This window comes from Scyliorhinus torazame, chromosome 21, assembly GCF_047496885.1.
Source record: "Scyliorhinus torazame isolate Kashiwa2021f chromosome 21, sScyTor2.1, whole genome shotgun sequence".
Taxonomy (NCBI): Eukaryota; Metazoa; Chordata; class Chondrichthyes; order Carcharhiniformes; family Scyliorhinidae; genus Scyliorhinus; species Scyliorhinus torazame.
Window position 1 is genome coordinate 123322967 of NC_092727.1, and position 20239 is coordinate 123343205.

At 51.1% G+C, this 20239-nt stretch overlaps 1 protein-coding gene and 1 long non-coding RNA gene across 3 annotated transcripts in view; one reads left to right on the plus strand and one right to left on the minus strand.

Annotated features, from left to right (window-relative positions):
• LOC140398602 (plexin domain-containing protein 1-like) overlaps window positions 1-20239 on the plus strand; it is a 266471-nt gene that overhangs the window by 97594 nt on the left and 148638 nt on the right. The window contains exon 5 of the mRNA XM_072487442.1: window positions 13939-14061. Within this exon, the coding sequence (XP_072343543.1) occupies window positions 13939-14061 (123 nt within the window). The remainder of the gene's footprint in view (window positions 1-13938; window positions 14062-20239) is intronic.
• LOC140398603 (uncharacterized) overlaps window positions 1-20239 on the minus strand; it is a 220733-nt gene that overhangs the window by 8847 nt on the left and 191647 nt on the right. For both annotated transcript variants that reach the window (XR_011937513.1, XR_011937512.1), the window contains exon 2: window positions 6918-7292. This is a non-coding gene — a long non-coding RNA (uncharacterized lncRNA). The remainder of the gene's footprint in view (window positions 1-6917; window positions 7293-20239) is intronic.

Sequence of the window (20239 nt, forward strand, 5' to 3'; positions counted from 1 at the left end):
CCCGTCGGGCTGGAGAATCGGCGGGGGGGGCGGCGTGAATCCCGCCCCGCCACCCCGACGCCGGCTGCCGGGTTTTTTGCCGGGGGCGGGAATCACGCCGCGCCAGTCGGGGGCCGTTGGCAGCGCCCTCCACCCCCCCCCTGCCCCCGGTGGTTCTCCGGCCCGCGATGGCCCGATTGGCCGCCCGTTTTCGGCGGATCCTGTCGCCATAAAATATACCAGGTCCGTACCGGAGGGACCTGGCTCTGCAGACGGCTTGCGGAGTCCCCGGGGGGGGGGGGGGGCGGGGAGATCTGGCCCTGGGGGAGGCCCCCATGGTGGCCTGGCCGCGATCGGGGCCCACCGATCCGCGGGCGATCCTGTGCCGTGGGGGTCACTCTTTCCCTCTGTGCCGGCCGATGTAATGGTCCGCCATGGCCGGGGCGGAGAAGAACCCCCCTGCACATGTGCTGGGATGGCGCCAGCACACGCTGGCACTGCTGCACATGCGCCAATTCACGCCGGCCGGCGGAGGCCCTTTGGCGCCGGTTGACGCGGCGCCAACCCCGCCGGCGCTGGCCCAGCCCCTGAAGGTGCGGAGGATTCCGCACCTCCCGGGCGGCCCAACGCCGGACTTGTTCACGCCACTCCTCGGCGCCGGTATGGCCCACCCCACCGGGCAGGGGAGAATCCCGCCCCTGACGTCTCCTGCAGGACTTGACTCTAAGACCTTTGACCAGTTGGTCACGCTGGTTAAGGAACCCAAGGCCCCCACTAATTCTCCAGCAATATAAAGTCAATTCTGCTGTCAGGGGCTCTGAAGTGTCCAACTCAGCCTTTATTGCCAGTCTTCACCAGCTCGCTGAGCATTGTGAGTTCGGAAGCGCACTTAGCGACATGCTTGTGACCATCTATTGTGGTCTCAGTTCCTGGCTGAGGGAAGAAGGTTAATCGAGTATTGGGCCGGACGTCCGTGAGGCTCATGCCAGTAGCAACAGGCACGTTAGAGAACCGGTCACGGTCTTCGGGACAGAGCACAGTCACAAATCCCGCAATAGAATGGGTGGTCAACCCAAGATTGAGGAGGATGTTATCGCTGCAACAGGGGCCCTCCACAGGAGACTTGCCATTGCTGTGATTTTGTGTGCTTTCGATGCAGTCATAGAGGCCGTATTCATGCAATGTTGTCCAACAAAATGGAGGATGGTTCAGAGCATTCCATCACTTTTGCTCGGAGGAAGTGGAGCGAAACTATGCTCAGATTGAGAAGGAAATCCACCAATATGTCTACGGACGCTGGTTCATTATGGTTACTGACCACACGTTTCCTCTAGGCCTTTTGTGGGAGAGCAAACCTGTTCCCCCGATAGGCCCTGCTGCTTGCGGCTTACCAGAAAACATTCTAGCATAAACCTGGTACGCAGATTTTGAATGCCGATGCCTTGAGCAGACTCCCCCGCCTGAAGACTTCACCACCTCCAACAGTGTCCCAGGAGATCATACAAACATTGAAATTATTGGACACGTTACCAGTGTCTGCTGGCCACACCCGGAACTGGACCCAAACGGATCCAACACTGTCTAAAGTAAAGAGGAAGATTCAGACCAGGTGGCACCATGACAAGACTGAAAGCATGAGACCACACTTAACTCGGCATGACAAATTGACTTGTGAAGATGATATGATCTTGTGGGGGTCACAAATCACCAGCCAGGATAACTCTCTTACAAGAGTTGCATAGTGCCCACCCTGGGCAGACTAAGATGAAGATGCTGGCACAAAGCTATATATGGTTGCCAGGAATTGACCGAGCCATTAAAGTACTCGTACAACAATATGCCCCTGTCGGAAACAACAATCCTTGCGTCCATCCGCCATTTTCATCCCTGGAAGTGAATGGGTCGTTCTTGGACCAAAGTCCACGCTGGCTACGCAGGGCATTTCTTGGACAGGTGTAGATGCCAATTCTATGTGGCTCTCAGGAGGTGGGGGCCACAGCCTCAGCTGGCAGCCTCATGGACTTTTGGTGTGTTTTTAATGTACTGTCACAGGTCAGGTACAGTAACTTGTTCCTCTAATTCGGAATCAGCTATAAGTTAATCACTGACTCTGACTCTGGGGTTTCAACCTCAAACAGAATTCTCCACCCACCACTTCTCTTTCAAAATCTGAAACTTCTCTCATTCACCAGTACTTCCCTGCATGGACCCACATGGATTTTGCATCCTTATTTGCATTGGCACAATTGACAAAGCCATACCTCAAGATATCATCATTCCCGAGTTAAGTTTCTTTGTTATAGGCCCTGGAGCTCTGTACACAACTAACACTAGCACTGCTCTGTCCTGCCAATCGGACCGTGACCCTCCTAACACCCGCCCATGACCCCCCCGCCCCCGGCAGGTTACAACCCACGCTTTAAAAAATCCTGTATTAGTGTACACCAATGAAATAAGGATAAGTTTTTAAAATATTCTTTTCTGCATATACTTTTCTGTAAATATTCTTGACTCACAGGAAGTGAACAGGACACTGACTAAAATGCTTTTTTTTTGGTGATAAAGCCAATTCAAGCTGTATTTACCAAACTGCAGCAGGTTGGCGCAATTAAATACATTGAGGAATTCTTTTTAATGGAAATGAGAAAAAAGGAACAATTACATTTTACAATTACATTACGCTACTCAATTAAACTGGCTGACAGAGATTTTACATTTATGACAATGCTAATGATTGTTCATTAACAAGGTGACCCCTGGTTCTATCTTCAGTCTATAATCTCTTATTGATCTCAGCCATTGAAGTGAAAAAATTGTACAATCTTGCAAGAAATCATTAGGCAAGCCATACTTCTTTGAACGATTATTTCAATGTAGCCCCATATCCCAGCTATTTTCCCAAGATGATTCCTCTTTGGGTTGTGACCAATTGACCGGATTGTGCAAACCTTTCAGGCAACGTGTTCCACATCTTAACAACTCTCAGTGTGAAAAATCTTTCTCCACCTTTCTCCTCTAGTTTTTTTTTTGCCAACTATTTGGGTTATTGACCCACTTGCCAGAGGAAACACATTCTCCTTGCTCGCGCGATTGTAAAATGCCGCCACAGTCTCAGAGGACAATAGGCTGCTCTCCCCTTTGAGAGCTGACTGGTGGTGATTTAACCAGAGGGTCACCACATCTCAGGCGAGGGGCATGATTGAAAAGGTGGGGTCTTCATGGATGACTTCAACCGATACGGGAATTGAACCCAAGTCGTACAGGTCACCCAACCAAGCCACCACCCCCGATGGCGATGCCGACCGTCACTGCATGCAGTCAGAGAGACGAAGGCCACGACATCGGCCTTCCTCCAACCCCATGAGCTCCGGCTTCTCTGAAATTCCAAATGTTGCCACCAGGGCCCGGGTCCACCTCCTCCCCCACTATCCTGGCTAAGACCGCGAATACTCCCACCCAGAATCTTCCCAATTTTTCACAACCCCCAAAACATGTGATTCGCTGGCCCCCGCCCACACACCTCTCACACTCATCTGCCGAATTACTTGAGAGTTGACGGTGACTCTGAAACTGTATCCCGATGAGAGTGGTGGGGAAGGTGAGAGGATGGGGGAAGGAAAGTGTTAAATTCGCCCAGTGGATTTTGTTTTGTATGTCAATTTTACACAACGCGTACGCCATTTACGACATGTAGCTGGTGTCAGAGACACGCATTAAGCCCCCTCTGTAATGTTTGGTTATCAAAAGATTTGTAAAACGCATGTGTGCACTGAAGTGTGTAATGTAATGTGTGATCAGCCACGCAGGCAGACAATCATGGTGCCGAGGAAAACATGGGACAACACTAATTCTCCAACAACCACGCAGCATTTATCTGAAACTTGAATTGAAATCTTCTTGTTTACAAATATTTAGCCTTCGCAATGTTGCCAGGTCCAGAGAAACTCCTGCATTCCGAGGCCAGCTAGTTTAGCTCATGCACTGGTACATTCCACCAATAAAGCTGTTCAAAGATTAGGAATTGATTTACAAAATGTATTATTAGCCTTGAGCTGTCAGAATAGATACGAAGCTTCAAGTAGAAATCAGATCACTTTGGGGCAAATTTAAACCCTAGCCACCCCCTGCCATCCCCCCCCCCCCCCCCCCCCAACACTCCATGTGTCGTCTGGTGGAAATGAGGCCACCCAGGGCCCACTTTACGTGGAAATCTGTGGTCTCCTGATGTAATCGCTGCAGCAACAGAATTTTAACATCTGGGTTTTAGAGGCCTGCATGGAGGCAAGCCAGGAAGGGTAGTGAGGATCTGGAAGTGGATAGAAGAAGCCACAGTGGAGCCACTTTTCTGTGGAGTCACTTTGTTTGGCCAGGGGGAGCTGGCAGAATTGTTCGAGCTGAGGGCTTAGGCCATGAGGCCCCTTCAATGTGCCCTGACTGCCCCTGACCCAAAGCTGGTGACATCAAGTTTCTTGGTCGAGAGCGGGGAATGGGGAGGGAGAGTGGCGTAGGTATGGGGACCCAAGGGAATTTCATCGAATTTCATAGAATTTACAGTGCAGAAGGAGGCCATTCGGCCCATCGAGTCTGCACCGGCTCTTGGAAAGAGCACCCTATCTAAGCCCAGACTTCCACCCTATCCCCATAACCCAGTAACCCCACCCAACACTAAGGGCAATTTTGGACACTAAGGGCAATTTAGCATGGCCAATCCACCTAACCTGCACATCTTTTGGACTGTGGGAGGAAACCGGAGCGCCCGGAGGAAACCCACGCACACACGGGGAGGATGTGCAGACTCCGCACAGACAGTGACCCAAGCCGGGAATCGGACCTGGGACCCTGGAGCTGTGAAGCAATTGTGCTAACCACCATGCTACCGTGCTGCCCCCCATGGGGAGGGAGACTGGCGTTGCTATGGGGACCCAAGGCAGGAAAGCGGTGGGGGGGGGGGGTGGAGGTTGTGTGGATGCAGTTCGGGGGCTGGATTTCTCTCAAACTCCATGGCTGCACCCAAAACAGTCACTTCCGACATGATGCACGTTGCGGAAAGCTGAGGTTAAAATTGCAAAGCTGCACCAATGGCCTGGCCCATTTCTAGCAGGAATCTCGCCGGACGTCTTTGGGTATGTCGCAACAATCACCCCCGCACCATTTCAACAACCACTTGCCTCCCATTCAAGTCATGCAGACTAGGTTAAAATCGGAGCAATACTTACAACAATGGACCTCAGCACCTCTAAGCCAATGGCAGGAAGAAATCCAGCCCTCGATTCCTATTCCGCAGAGAGCTGTAGAGATTTGGTCGTTGAGCATGTTCAAGGCCGGGATAGACATATTAATAACCAGTGAGGGAATCAAGGGTTATGGGTATAAGGGGGGAAAGTGGAGTTGAGGGTTATCATATCAGATCAGTCACGATCTCATTGAATGGTGCAGCAGACTCGATAGGGTGAATGACCTACTGCTCCCATGTCTTGTGGTCTATCCTACGATGGGAAGACTACGTGTGAGAAGTACACAAAACACACTGGGGCTCCGCTGTAATTATCCAAACCAACAGTCCGAAACCTGGGGCGAATTTCTCCGGAAACGGCGCGATGTCCGCTGACTGGCGCCCAAAACCGCGCAAATCAGTCGGGCATCGCGCCGCCCCAAAGGTGCCGAATGCTCCGCATCTTGGGGGGCCGAGCCTCAACCTTAAGGGGCTAGGTCGGCGCCGGACGAATTTCCGCCCCGCCAGCTGGCGGAAAAGGCCTTTGGTGCCCCGTCAGCTGGCGCGGAAATGACATCTCCGGGCGGCGCATGCGCGGGAGCGTCAGTGGCCGCTGACGGCATTCCCGCGCATGCGCAGTGGAAGGAGTCTCTTCCGCCTCCGCCATGGTGGAGACCGTGGCGGATGCGGAAGGGAAAGAGTGCCCCCACGGCACAGGCCCACCCGTGGATCGGTGGGCCCCGAATGCGGGCCAGGCCACCGTGGGGCGCCCCCCCCCCAGGACCCCGGAGCTCGCCCGCGCCGCCTTGTCCCGCCGGTAAGGTAGGTGGTTTATTCTACGCCGGCGGGACATGCATTTTAGCGGCGGGACTTCGGCCCATCCGGGCCGGAAAATCCAGCGGGGGGGCCCGCCAACTGGCGCAATTCCCGCCCCCGCCGAATATCCGGTGCCGGAGACTTCGGCAACCGGCGGGGGCGGGATTCACGCCAGCCCCCGGCTATTCTCCCACCCGGCGGGGGGTCGGAGAATCCCGCCCCTGGTAATAATCATTAATCACTGGTCTCCCATGGGTCATTATATTCAGGGAAAAGCTGAAGGGTGGGGGAGAAAGGGGTGGAATCCGAGAGAGTGGGGACGGTGGTGGATGTGACCTGTATAACAAGGTATCGATTTTTGTTCGGCAAGGATTACAGACCATGAAAGGTAAATTGAGTTAAGATACAAATCAGCTATGATCTGATTGAATGCCGAAACACGCCTGGATGATGAATAGCCTGCTCCAGTTCCCATGTTCCTATTTATTTCCATTTGTTCTCAATTGTACAGTCTGGACCCTGAAGCAATTCTATAAGCAGATTCATCAAATGAGTTTCGGTGTAAAACACCAAATAAATAGAGAGGGACCATTGCAAAATGCTCCAGAATGACACAGGCACAAAGGTCACAAGCTGTGCCCGCAACAATGGAGAAATCCAATTACTAGGAACAACAGTGACTCCTGGTTTCCAGCACATCAGAGCTCACATCTGTAAAGTGGGCTCCAATCACACTGTGAGCCTTCCATTTAATCTTCAGTCTTCCGTTTCGATTTAGAAAATCACTCTGTGCTGCATTGCTGCTGATGCAAACCATTTGAAAAGGCAAAATAAGAGTTTTTACTTGGGGGGCTTTTAAAAAACAATATTGATCAACCCCCCCCCCGCCCCCCCCCCCCCCCCTCCTCACCTCATTCAGGATGTATAATCCTGTCTCAATCCCGGTGATAACGGTGAACAGGTCTCACTCTGAGTGGCGGCTCATAGTTTGACAAGTTGATTCTCACAGGGCACGATGCGATACAAATTCAGAGAGTTTGTTCCCCCGCCGCCACCGGTCGGGGAGTAGCGATAGGGGTCACGGGATCAAAATAAGGAGACGGCGATTTAGGAGCGAGATGAGGGGAACTTTCTTCACTCAAAGGGTTGTGAATCTTTTGAAATCGTTAGTCCGGAGGTCCGTTCGTGCTGAAGAAGCGTGGCAACACTTTCCAGCGCTTCCTGCCACGGGCGAAGCCCCCAGGCAGGTTCCTCTGAGGAACGATGGGGCAAGCAAGACCAAATGCTGTGGACATAATAATAATAATCTTTATTAGTGTCACAAGTAGGCTTACGTTAACACTGCAATGAAGTTACTGTGAAAATCCCCGAGTCACCACACTCCGGCTCCTGTTCGGGTACACAGAGGGAGAATTCAGAATGTCCAATTCACCTAACAAGCACGGCTTTTGGGTCTTGTGGGAGGAAACCGGAGCACCCGGAGGAAACCCACACAGACACATGCAGACTCTGCAGACAGTGACCCAAGCGGAAATCGAACTTGGGACCCTGGCACTGTGAAGCAACAGTGCTAACCAGTGTGCTACCGTGCCGCCCCATCGACGGGACTGGAAGATTCCGCCAGTGGCTAACGGCGAGCGGCCTCCGCCATCGGAAAAAATGCCACGGCGGGGGGCAGGAAAATCCAACCCACGGAGTATGTTCAAAGGAACAATCGATTTTTGGACGCTAATGGAATCAGTAGGCAGAAGGATAGGAGTTGAGGTGGAAGATCTGGCATGATCTTATTGAATACCTGTTAAGGCCCGAGGGACCTTATGGCGTACTCCTACCTCTGTTTCTTAAAGTCTGGTGGAATCAGAAATTTTTTAATGCAGCCCTCTTAACTTCAACATCATTCTGGAGAAGCCCTCAGACAGGATGAGAGAATAGAAGCTTGCATTTATACTGTCCTTTTCACAACCGGAGCATGTCCCTTGTCCAATGAATTGTGAATGTTGCAATGTAGGAAATGCAACAGACTCTTTGTGTACAGCCAGGTCCCACAAGCCGCCGTTTGAGATGGATGAGAAAGACTGCTTTATTAATGCACATTGAGGGGTAAATGTTAGCATGGGCACCAACGGAAACTCCCCTGACCTCCTTCGCAAAAGTGCAATAGGATCTTTTATGTCCAACTGAGGCAGAGCCTTGGTCTAACATTTCACCCGCAAGATGGCACGATTAACAATGCAGCATTGTCTCAGTACTGAACTGAAATGGCCGCCCAGAATGTGTACTCAAATCTCTGGAGTGGGGTTTGAACCCACAACCTTCTGATTCATGGTCGAGAGTGGGGATGCTCAATTAGCACAATCCATGACTGGCAACCTTAGTCCTAGGATTTTCCTGCTGTCTGCCATCTTGTTGCACGTCTACCTATTGTAAGCTCTCGTTATTTGCAATGATAAACAGTAGCTTAAGGTCATGCCATTTTCTTGTAAATTATTGTCTAGCTTTCATTTTCCTCTCCGGATTCCTTACACTGCCAGGAAGAGCATCCCAAGTTCCCAGGAGTGACATCATGCAACTCAGATGAAATTTGGCACAGGAACAGTCAGCTCCCAAATTCACTTGGCTCGGTCTTAAAGAAGCACTTCCATGATTATTAAAATCAGATTCCACTTTCTGACGTTTATTCATCTCAAAAGCTCTGCGGGTGTCAAGGATAATTTCGCCACATGACGGGGCTGGAATTCAACAACTTCCATTGATATGGAAATGGAAATGAAAATCGCTTATTGTCACAAGTGGGCTTCAAATGAAGTTACTGTGGAAAGCCCCTAGTCGCCACATTCCGGCGCCTGTTCGGGGAGGCTGGTACGGATATGGCACCATTAGCGCAATAGTGCCACGTCACAAGGAATGTAACTGATGTCGAACCAAAGGAAACATTAAGGCATGTGACCAAAAGGTTTGGTCAAAGAGGTTGGTTTTAAGAATATAAAATTAAATGGAGGTGGAAGGCAATTCCAGAGCTTCAAGTCTTGACAGCAGAAGTCAGCGCCAACAGTGGTGTTGTCATGGAAATAGGCTTTATCCCAAATAATCATTTTTAGTCTACCTGTTCGAAAACCGAACTGAACTTCAGGGTCTTTTTAAAACACTGGTTAAAAGTGTGACTGAGCTCGCAACAAAGGCAGCTACCAAATTTGCATCACTGTACATTCCTCATTGCAATCCACTCAGATGGAGACACCACATCTGCAAAAACCTTTCAAGGACAGTAGCCTCAGGAGAATATGAATGAGCCACACATGCTTCACCTCTGTAGCAAGGTATCAGCATCACCTGGGCTGTTCTGCAGGGGATTCCCAGACATGAACTCATCGACGGGAATATGCTAAATCCAAACACTTCAACAATGGAAGATTGGCTGAGAGGGGGGATTACTAGATACAAACTGATTAAGTTATAAGGGAGAATGCACCAGTCGTGACCATGTTTGGATCACTAGGTGATGGCCACATGACAGGCCCATCATTTTTTGTTTTAAGCTTATACTTTGTCTGCAGTGTGGTGACAATCAGCTGAGACGAAGACGAGAGAAGACCCGAGTGGGGTCCTCTTCAACCTGTCTTGCAAGTTTCTAACTCTATTTACCAAGGACTCTCCTGCAGCGACCTCTTAACAGAATTCAATCCAGAACTACAGTCTCCAGGAAGACAGCCGAATCAGCTGTCTACAGCTTGAAATCATAAATATCGGGACCAGCCTGAAGCCAGTCCAGTCACTAAACTGTAGACTGTGTATTCTGTTTATTCTCTGGACTCTAAATTGACCAATCTATTCTTCCTCAGTCTGTAATCTATTAGTTTGCTTGTGTGCATGTGCACACGCGTGTGTGTGCAGGTATAGTGTGCATCTGTGTGTGTGCGGGTGGATGGGTTTGGTGTGAGCACATGTGTCTGTGTGTGTGCGAGTGGTCTCACCAGATTATAACAGTGGGGTGACAGAGTTGGAGGCTGTCAGAGGCCGAACTTTGAGGACTTTAACCTTCTTGGAGATTTGTAGGACTTGAGGAGATTATTGAGATAGAACAAACAGGTATGGGGGAAAAGATTTGCACAGTCGATGAGAATCTAGGCAATGGAGGATTAGGAGCCAATGTAAGAGCACCAGGTTCCATCATCTGGACATGTTCCACATCCAACTCCCCTCAAACCCAGACAAATGGCAATCCTCCAGATGGTCAAACCCAATCGATACGTTCAGCGTTTAGGTGTATTACCAACCCTCACTCCAACAGCCCTCCAGCCACTGCTTCCCCCTCCCCTCCTCACACTCTGGCCCCACTCCTCGCCCTCCCCAATCTGTACTCCTCTGGTTTACAGATGCTCCACCTTGTCCTCAAGCTACATTTGGCTTCCGCACTTGGCAAATCAAAGAAGCAGTTCCCTCTGTGACAAGCAGTGGATTTACTGGAAATCCCGGCAGCAGGATTCTCCGTCCCGGTCGGCGGCCAATGGGGATTCCCATTGTCGGGAAATCCGCGGGTATGAGTGCGTTGCTGGCGAAACGGAGGATGCCGCCGGCGGAGAATCCAGCTACAGATACTTCCTAGGACAAGATGATTTCTTGTTTTCAAACCCCTCCTTAGCAGTCCTCTCCCTAACTCTGTGACCTTTTATAAAAATTCATTTACAGGATGTGGGCGTTGTCGGTTAGGCCAGCATTTATTGCCCATCCCTAGTTGCCCTTCAGAAGGTGGTGGTGAGCTGCCTTCTTGAACCGCTGCAGTCCCTGAGGTGTAGGTACACCCACTGTGCTGTTAGGGAGGGAGTTCCAGGATTTTGACCCAGCGACAGTGAAGGAGGCGATATATTTCCAAGTCAGGGTGGCGAGTGACTTGGAGGGGAACAGAATGGGTACATTTAATTGCGAGGGAGGTGGATGGTTCCGTACCAGTAATTGTTCAACTTCCTCATCTTGCATCAGTAGCTTCAAGGGCCATGTGCACGTCTGCTGCAGGTTTCTCCATCACGGAGGGCAGTTCGCCATTGGTCGGTGGCAGGATATTTGGTTCCGCCATTGTCAATGGGGCTTCCTGTAGAATGTACCCCTCACAAATTAAACAAAAACTAATCATTAAATATCAACTACCCTGCATAGTTTTTTTTTTGAAAAGTTCTTATCCAATTAAGGGGCAATTTAGCGTGACCAATTCACCTACTCTGCACATCTTAGGCATGTGGGGGCGAAACCCACGCAAACACGGGGAGAATGTGCAAACTCCACAGGAACAGTGACCCAGAGCCGGCATCGAACCCGGGACCTCGGCGCGTGAGGCAGCAATGCTAGCCACTGCACCACCGTGCTGCCCTAACTTCCCTACATAGTTGAATGCAAGTCGTTCTTTCTTTCCGGATGAAAGATGTTTGTTTGCTAGTACAGAGCTTGAATATTGCTAAAAGAAAATGAGAGACTAGGGGTGCGATTCTCCGACCCCCCACCGGGTCGGAGAATCGGCGGGGGCTGGCGTGAATCCCGCCCCCGCCGTGTCCCGAATTCTCCGCCACCAGAGATTCGGCGGGGGCGGGAATCGCGCCGCGCCGGTCGGCGGGAATCGCGCCAGTCGGCGGGCCCACCCCCGGCGATTCTCCGGCCCGCAATGGGCCGAAGTCCCGCCGCTGTCAACCCTCGCCCGCCGGCGTGGATTAAACCACCTTTTGAACGGCGGGACAAGGCGGCACAGGCAGACTCCGGGGTCCTGGGGGGGGGGGCGCAGGGCGATCCGGCCCCGGGGGATGCCCCCACAGTGGCCTGGCCCGCGATCGGAGCCCACCGATCAGCGGGCGGGCCTGTGCCGTGGGGGCACTCTTTTTCCTCCGCTTTCGCCCTGGTCTTCACTATGGCAGAGGCGGAAGAGACCCCCTCCCCTGCACATGCGCGGGGATGCCATGAGCGGCCGCTGACGCTCCCGCGCATGCGTCGCCCGGCGAAGTCCTTTCGGCGCCGGCTGGCGTGGCACCAAAGGCCTTTCCCGCCAGCCAGCGGGGCGGAATCCACTCCGGCGCGGGCCTAGCCCCTCAAGGTGAGGGCTTGGCCCCTAAATTGGCCCCGGAGAATTCCGCAACTTTGGGGCGGCCTGACGCCGGAGTGGTTCCCGCCACTCCATTACGCCGGAACCCCCCGCCCCGCCGGGTAAGGGAGAATCCCGCCCCACGTTGCTGAAGCTTATTGTCTTGACTTGGTTGGCACGTCGACTCTGATTGACCACGGTCCTGCCATGGAGAAGGCAACGGGGAACTAAGGCCGACCCAGGCTTCCGGGTAATTTAAAAAAAGGGGGAAGACTTGAAATATTCCTTTTGTTTGCAGGAAATGGGTCCCTGGGTATGAATGTGCTGCTTTCGGCAAGCACAAATCAGCCATGTGATGAGCTTGACTGATTATCTTAAATTGGTTGTTAGTGTAGCTATTGGCGCACTCAGGATTGTTCGGCAAATATTGCCCAATCATGGAATCACATCTAAGGGCAGGAAAACCCCGCTCTTTGTGCTGGGGGTGGGGGGGGTGGGGGGGAATCTCCCGATCCTGCTGAAGTCAACTCCCTGCAGCGGGATCCCCAGCGGCGGCGCAGGCAAGCCGTGCAAAAGCATGTAGACTTTGGCGGGAAATTCGCTGCGGGAAACCCCACCCCGGGGTATCAGAAAATCCCAGCCTAACAATAGATGCCTCAGCCAATAAGAGTTGACTTTCCAATCAGTCAGCACCCTTTTCTCCTCTGGCACAAACTGTTGTGACCGTTTGATCTTGTGTTTATCATGATGAGTGGAAGATAAAAAGCTTCAGCAACATGGCTATTTTCTCAGCAATATTAAGGCGATATCATAGAATCAGAGAATCTGTACAGTGCTGAAGGAGGCCATTCGGCCCAACATAAATGATTAGGAACAGCAGTTCATTCACCAGTTACTTGTGACTCTGTTGCCCATCCCCACTTACCCGTTGTCTTTGATGCTGCTTCACCTCCTGGCTGCATGCATTCCCCATGGCCAGCTGTATTACCTCCCCAGCCCGCTTACCGCCGGCATCTCCCGGTTTCCCGGTGGCATGGGGCGGCTTCAATGGGAAACCCCATTGGCAAGCGGTGGGAAGAGAGCGTCTCGCCGCCAGGGCACGGCACGACCGGAGAATCCCGCCTATAGTCAGCAAAGATAATGGGCTGGGGAGGCTGGTGGCGGGGTGGTCCGCGGGTGGCAAGGGGGGGCACTATCTGGCAGGCCGGGTCCGCATGCGGTCGGCGCCCTGTTGTACAGCGCGAACGCTGCGGGTCGTCACTGTGCGCATGCGCGGCCACAGATCTGCCATCCGTATCTGCAGGCAAAGACGGGGATTTTGTGTGGCGTGGCTGCTAGCCCCCCCACCGGGCAGAGCATCGGTGTGGGGGCGCCGTCGACCTTTTGGGTCGTAATACGAGACACATGCTCCGGACATAGCCTCAAAATCGGAGAATCCAGCCCAATAATATATCAGGTCCCAGACACGAACTGCTTATCCCCACCGCGCTTGCAGAAACAGTAGCTTACTTCATTTTACAGCTACTGTTCTATACAGCTCCAGGAGCTCCCTCCTGGGTCTTCATTAGTCGCGGCCTTGCTGTTTATTCAAAGTCAGACATTGTTAGAAGTCCCCCACCCCTATATATCGGGGGAGCTCATATTCTGCAAGGCCCATGTGGTCGTTAATCATTCCCACCCCGTAAGACCGTGCGGGTTATAACACCTTTGGAACGTAGACATTGATACTGAGTGAAGGTGAGGTGATGTCCGACATCACATTGTTGTCACCCCTCACCCCCATGAGCAAAAAGGACTCCCCCCAAAGGAAAGACTCCGAATACATCAGATATTATGAAGGCTAATTTCTCTCCTTTTTTCTTTATTTCAGGTTTTATATTCACCGGAGAGGTCATCCATCGTATGCTGACTGCTACTCAGTACATTGCCCCACTAATGGCCAACTTTGATCCCAGTTACTCCAGGAATTCCACCATCCGATATTTCGACAATGGTAATGTCCTTTTCTATCACTTTGGTCAGTACGGGATGAGGATAACTTAAGGGCTGCAGATCGGTCCGTACATTAAATTTGCTTTGTTCTGTCTTTCCCTGGCCCCTCGCTTGGGGCACAGAGCCAGGGGTTTCCAGGCGCACTCTAATACCACTTCAGTCTGGAGAGTGAATGTCATCCCGCAGAATATTATACCCAGGCCGGGTTCAGCCGATTTCCTCACCTTCCAGCAAACAGCTGGACAGTGATCGGAGCAAGAATTCCGAAGTAAAATGGGAGAATGCTCGACTAGAAGGCTCGGTAGCATCTGTGGAGAGTGAAACTGGAGTTAGCTCACCATCCGGAAAGCCATCACAAAGAACAAAGAAAAGTACAGCACCGGAACCTCCAAGCCGGTGCCGACCATGATAAAACAGCCCAGTGATAAAACGTGACCGGTGCAGATCCCTGGCACACTGCGCAAATCTACACTGGGCTGGAATACAGAGGGTTCAAAAGGCAAAAGAACAAGAAGGGAATTTAGTGGAACGGCGGAGTTGTGGAAGGCATTGAGAAGAGGGACAGGACTGGGGCGAACACTGGGATAGGAGAGGAACTGGGAAGGGAATTATATATGGAGAGCAGTGGGATAGATGTACAGGATTGGGATAGAGGGATAGGACATTGAGATAGAGACACAGGACCTGGGGTGATCACAAGAACATGGAAGGAAATCTGAGTGAGTGCACAGATTGAGGGAGCATCAATTTCGAGTGATTCCTTTCGAAGCCATTAAGCCTGTAGTTTTGACATTTGCAAACATTTTTCTTTTTCAGTCGTAAACATGACAAAAGCAGAGTTATAAATAGGAATTTGCTAATGGCCAACTTTGTGGCTGTCGATAGCTGTCCTGTCTGAACCGTGTCTGTGGTTGGAACATTACACCCAGTAAAACTCCGGTGTGTCTGTACTGCTGAAAGTGTCAGATAGGTGGCTGAAGAACACACTGTTTTATATCTCACTCACCCCGCAGTCATCTCCCTGTTCTGTTCATACTTCTGGCACAAACAACTGCTTGAGATTTTACTGCTTACTGCACTTCAGACATGACTGGAGAGAGATTTAAGGGCAAAGAAACATTTGCCGATGTGCGGTTTACCGGACTCCTGCCATCCTATTGAAACAAAATAAAACTTTTCAGCAAATTTAGCATTTTGAATCTTATCCCTTCACCCATTGGGCCTAAGCGCACCAAAGAGGATGTACTGCTGTTTTGGCTGTGATGCTCCCTCAAGCTTGGTGCTGACGAGCGTCCCCCTTTTTAATCAAATCCCGAATGGTATTTCCAGAGTGAAATGAACTATGGAGCTCTGGGACAGACGGTTCGATCCCTGCTGAAGTTTCAAGATTCAGTCAGCATTCACGCTCAAAATGGAATGGCTGTCAGAGCAGGCTGAATGAAAATGTTTGCCAACAAAAGTCTGGGAATACAATTGGGGGGGGAAAAATGTTCCCGTATGGTAAGTGTGATGCAGAGCTAAATGGATCCACAAGATCCCAGATTTGTTCCTTGCTACACACCAGTTAACTTCAAATAATGCTGAGTGGGTGCTCTGCCTAACCATCAACACTTCTTGCTGAGAAGTGAAGGAGGAGAAGGGAAATTCAGCCAATCTTTGCTACTATGGCATGACTGGAAAGTGTGAATGAGTGAAAAAAGGATGACGGACATGGGGCGAAATTCTCCCCCAACGGCGGGATGTCCGCCGACTGGCGCCAAAGCCGGCGCCAATCAGACGGGCATCGTGCCGGCCCAAAGGTGCGGAAGGCTCCGCATCTTTGGCGGCCTAGCCCCAACATTGAGGGGCTAGGCCGACGCCGGAGGGATTTCCGCCCCGCCAGCTGGCGGAAATGGCGTTTGTTTCCCCGCCAGCTGGCGCGGAAATGCGGCGCATGCGCGGGAGCGTCAGCGGCCGCTGTCAGTTTACCAGCGCATGCGCGGGAGCATCAGCGGCCGCTGTCAGTTTCCCACGCATGCGCAGTGGGGAGAGCCTCTTCCGCCTCCGCCATGGTGGAGGCCGTGGCGGAGGCGGAAGGGAAAGAGTGCCCCCACGGCACAGGCCCGCCCGCGGATCGGTGGGCCCCGATCGCGGGCCAGGCCACCGTGGGGGCACCCCCCGGGGCCAGATCGCCCCGCGCCCCCCCCCCCCCCCCAGGACCCCGGAGCCCGCCCACGCCGCCTGGTCCCGGCGGTAAATACCAGGTTTGATTTACGTCGGCGGGACAGGCAATTCCTGGGCGGGACTTCGGCCCATCCGGGCCGGAGAATCCAGCGGGGGGTCCCGCCAACCAGCGCGGCCCGATTCCTGCCCCCGCCCAATCTCCGGGAGCGGAGACTTCGGCGGGGGCAGGGCGGGATTCATGGCGGCCAACGGCCATTCTCCGACCCGGTGGGGGGTCGGAGAATGACGCCCAAGGAGTGCAGTAACTCAATAGTTGTTCTGGACCAACAACCCAAAGGTTATGAGTTCAACCTTCATTATGGCAGGTTGTGAAATCCAGTTCAATAAAGCAGCTCGTTTGATGGCTGGCACTATTAAAATAACCAACTTGTTGACAAATCTCTGTTTTGTTATTCCCTTGACGTAGCATAAGCTGCTTCCTTGATGTGCACTCTGACAAAGGAAGGTTCACACTTGGAGATAGCTTTAACGCGTTTCTTAAACTATTAACAATTCTCTTACTTGGATTCGACGCTACTGTTAATCCTGCTATAGCTACTCAGACTGACTAACCAGTCTGCTACAATCCACGTGGTGGGTGTGATGTTCAATCAACCCTGTGTCCTGTACTTACTGAGAGTCTCCACTGGAAAGGGGAAGATCATGTGTACGGTGTCCTTTTATATGGGTTGGTGTAATGCCCTCCTGTGGTAGTGTCACCTCTGTGTGTATCGTGAATGCCCATTGGTCGTGTCCTATCTTACTGACCTATTGGTTGAATGTCTGTGTGTCATGTCTCCGGTGCTCCCTCTAGTTTCTATCTAGTCTTCGTGTATTTACATTAGCCCCTTGTGTATTTACAGTGATGCATATCACCACAACCTCCTTTAGAGAAGGCAACCGTCTCTACCATTCCCATATTTGACTCCAGTCCCACACCATGGCCGGAATTCTCCGGTGGTCGGGATTCAATTTTCCCGCTGGAAGCACAGCCCCTCCAGCGGGTTCCCGGGGGCGTGGACTGGTTACAACGGGAAATCCCACTGATAAGTGGTGGGAAGGTAGAATCTCGCCGCCAGCGAACAGCACAGGGCCATGAAACACGCAGCTGGGATACGGAGAATCCAGCCCTATGTGGTCAGGATCACTGCAACAGCTGGTGGCCATTCATTTCAACACAGTCAGAATACTCAGAAATCTGGACAAGGAACATAACCCACTGGGAACGCACATAGGGAATTCTGATGCATGATCCAAATGATTCCTGATACAGACCCCTATGGGCAATGCCCCATACCAAAGTGCAAGCTGAACTATAATTACCCTTCATATATTTAAACTTCTTGCCTCCAATGATTGCGTATATCCCATAATGTGCTACTCCAATTGGCAACTGTTACATATTTTAGGATTTTGCTTGTTGGGACCTTTCATGGACAGATGGAGGAAAGGAAATTAAGAAAGTGCTCAACTATTAATTAGATTCCTCATCTTGGTCTTCCCAAATGATAAAAACATGGGAGATAATTTCATTATAAGGTAATCTCATGAACATTAGAGCATAGGCCATTCGGTCTCTCAAGCGTGTTCTACCATTCAATCCCATCATGACTTATCTGAACTTCACCTCTATGTTCCTACATTTGCTCCATGCCCCTTGACACCTCATCCAACAAAGTTCCATTGATCTCAATCTTAAAGCTCCAATTGTACTCACACCACAGCCACCCGGAGGAGTGGATTCCAGATTTGCACCGGCCTTATCGATTTCACTTCTCCAATAGCCAAACTCTACTTTGAAGACCAGGCTCCTGTCTTCTTGATCCCCCCCATCAGAGAAAATAGTCAATACATATCTACCCTATCAAATCCTTCAAACTTTTTTAACCACTTGATCAGACCGCTGCCTCAATCTGCTACATTCAAAGAAAGTTTACGGACTTATGCTCACAAATTAGGCTTGAAAACCCCGACATTATTCTGGAGATTGTTTGCTGCACCTCTCCAAGGTCTGTGGCCAAACCTGAGTACAGGTAGGAACGGCCCAAGACTCGAGATGACTTTGATTCCCGCCCACTGGATCACTATGACAAACTAGAAACCAGTGACTGTTAACCAAAATCAGCATCAAAAGTTGGAACAAATCTCAAAAGGCAAAAATATCTTTTTAAGTAAACTTCTTGAGGAACATTTTATTTTCTCTCCTGCTGAGCCTCCTGTCATAACAAGTTTGTTCCACCTGCAAAGACCATTGAAGAGGACCAGAGGCTGACTCATTTTATTTGTTGGACAAACAGGGAGCACATTCCCTGGCGCAGAGCGCAATGACATCACCGCGACTGATGGGGTCGGAGAGCGAGTCATGGTCGAGTTTTTTTTTTAAATCTCACTTTGACTGTGTTCAGAAAGTCTACCATTTCCCCAGCCCCATAAAACAAAAATGATTGTGGTGCATTTAAATGCTTTTCTTTTGAAAGAGCGGGGCACTTTTTGAGTACTATCGATTTCAGTAGAAATAATTGCACAATCCTGGAGCTTTTCAGAAAACATTTTTTATTTAATTGTGTAATCCCTAAGGCTCTTGCCTAATTGCTCTTCTACATCTGTGAGATATTAAAAGCATGTGTTGAGATCCGTGGGCTAATTATAAATGGCAAAGTCTCTGAATTGGTTAAGGCAGGGACCAGCTACGCGACGAAGACTCGGAACATTCAGAGTTCAGGCTCTATTCTTTGTTGAGTTTGCTGATCTCAGCCAGCAGGCTACCAGCAAAGGCTGTCTACAAACCTTCCCATGCAGGTGGTGGGCACACCACCCAGGGTCCCTCCAACGTACGACCATATGAACATACAAACCAGGAGCAGGAGTTGACCATTTAGCTCCTCGAGCCTGCTCCGCCAATCAATAAGGTCATGGCTGATCTGATTGTGGCCTCAACTCCACTTTCCTACCAGCCTCCAATAACTTCTATGTCTCTCTAGTAAGTCAAGAATCCATCCAGCTCTACCTCAAAAATATTCAACGATCTACCTCTACCATTCTCTGGGCAAGACAGTTCCACGGACTCATGCCCCTCTAAGAGAAAGGTATTCTCCTGCTCTCCGTCCCAAAAGGGAGACCCTTTATTTTTCAACTTTGTTCCCGAGGTCTGGTGTCTCTCACAAGGGGAAATGTCCTCTTAGCATCCAACTACAAACTGTGTGCATGCTGATTGCAGGGAATACAAGATCTGGTTTGGCGTAATGCTAGTGTCCTTCATCTTGCCAATCTGCACAATATACGCCCACGCATAAAAAATGGCCAGTTGGATGAGTGGGTGGCACGGAAGACCATGCCCAGAGGATCAGAAGTAGGCCCCTTGGCCCATCTAATCTGCTCTGCCATTCAATGAGATCATGGCTGATATGATGGGACCTCATAAATGTTTGGGGGCTAAAGATGAGGGCGAATGGGGGGCCCGAAATGGGAAGGAGGGGCCTGAAAAGGGTGGACCCTCAGCTCCCCCATAGCAGGGTGTCCACACTTGGTGGAGAGGGTAGTGAGTTAATGCCCATGCTACCAGGGAATAGCATTGTCCATGAGTGGGGGATGTGGGGGACAGTCAAGCTCGCCTCATCAGGGCACCATTTCAAAATGGCAGCCCGGTCTCTGAGGAGCTGGCCTCGGCAGCGAGTTCACTGCTGAAAACATTTGTTTTTAAAAAAACTTTCCAATAAGGGGCAATTTGGCGTGGTCAATCCAGCTGCCCTGCACATCTTTGGGTTGTGGGGGGTGAGACCCACGCAGACACGAGGAAAATGTGCAAAACACCTCATGGACAGTGACACGGGGCCGGGATCGAACCCCGGTCCTCGGCGCCGTGAGGCAGCAGTGCTAATCATTGTGCCACCGTGCCGCCTATGCTGAACACATACTGTTAGAGGGCTAGAGGGCTGAGGAAGCCCAATCATTGAGCACGTCCAAGACAGAAACCAATA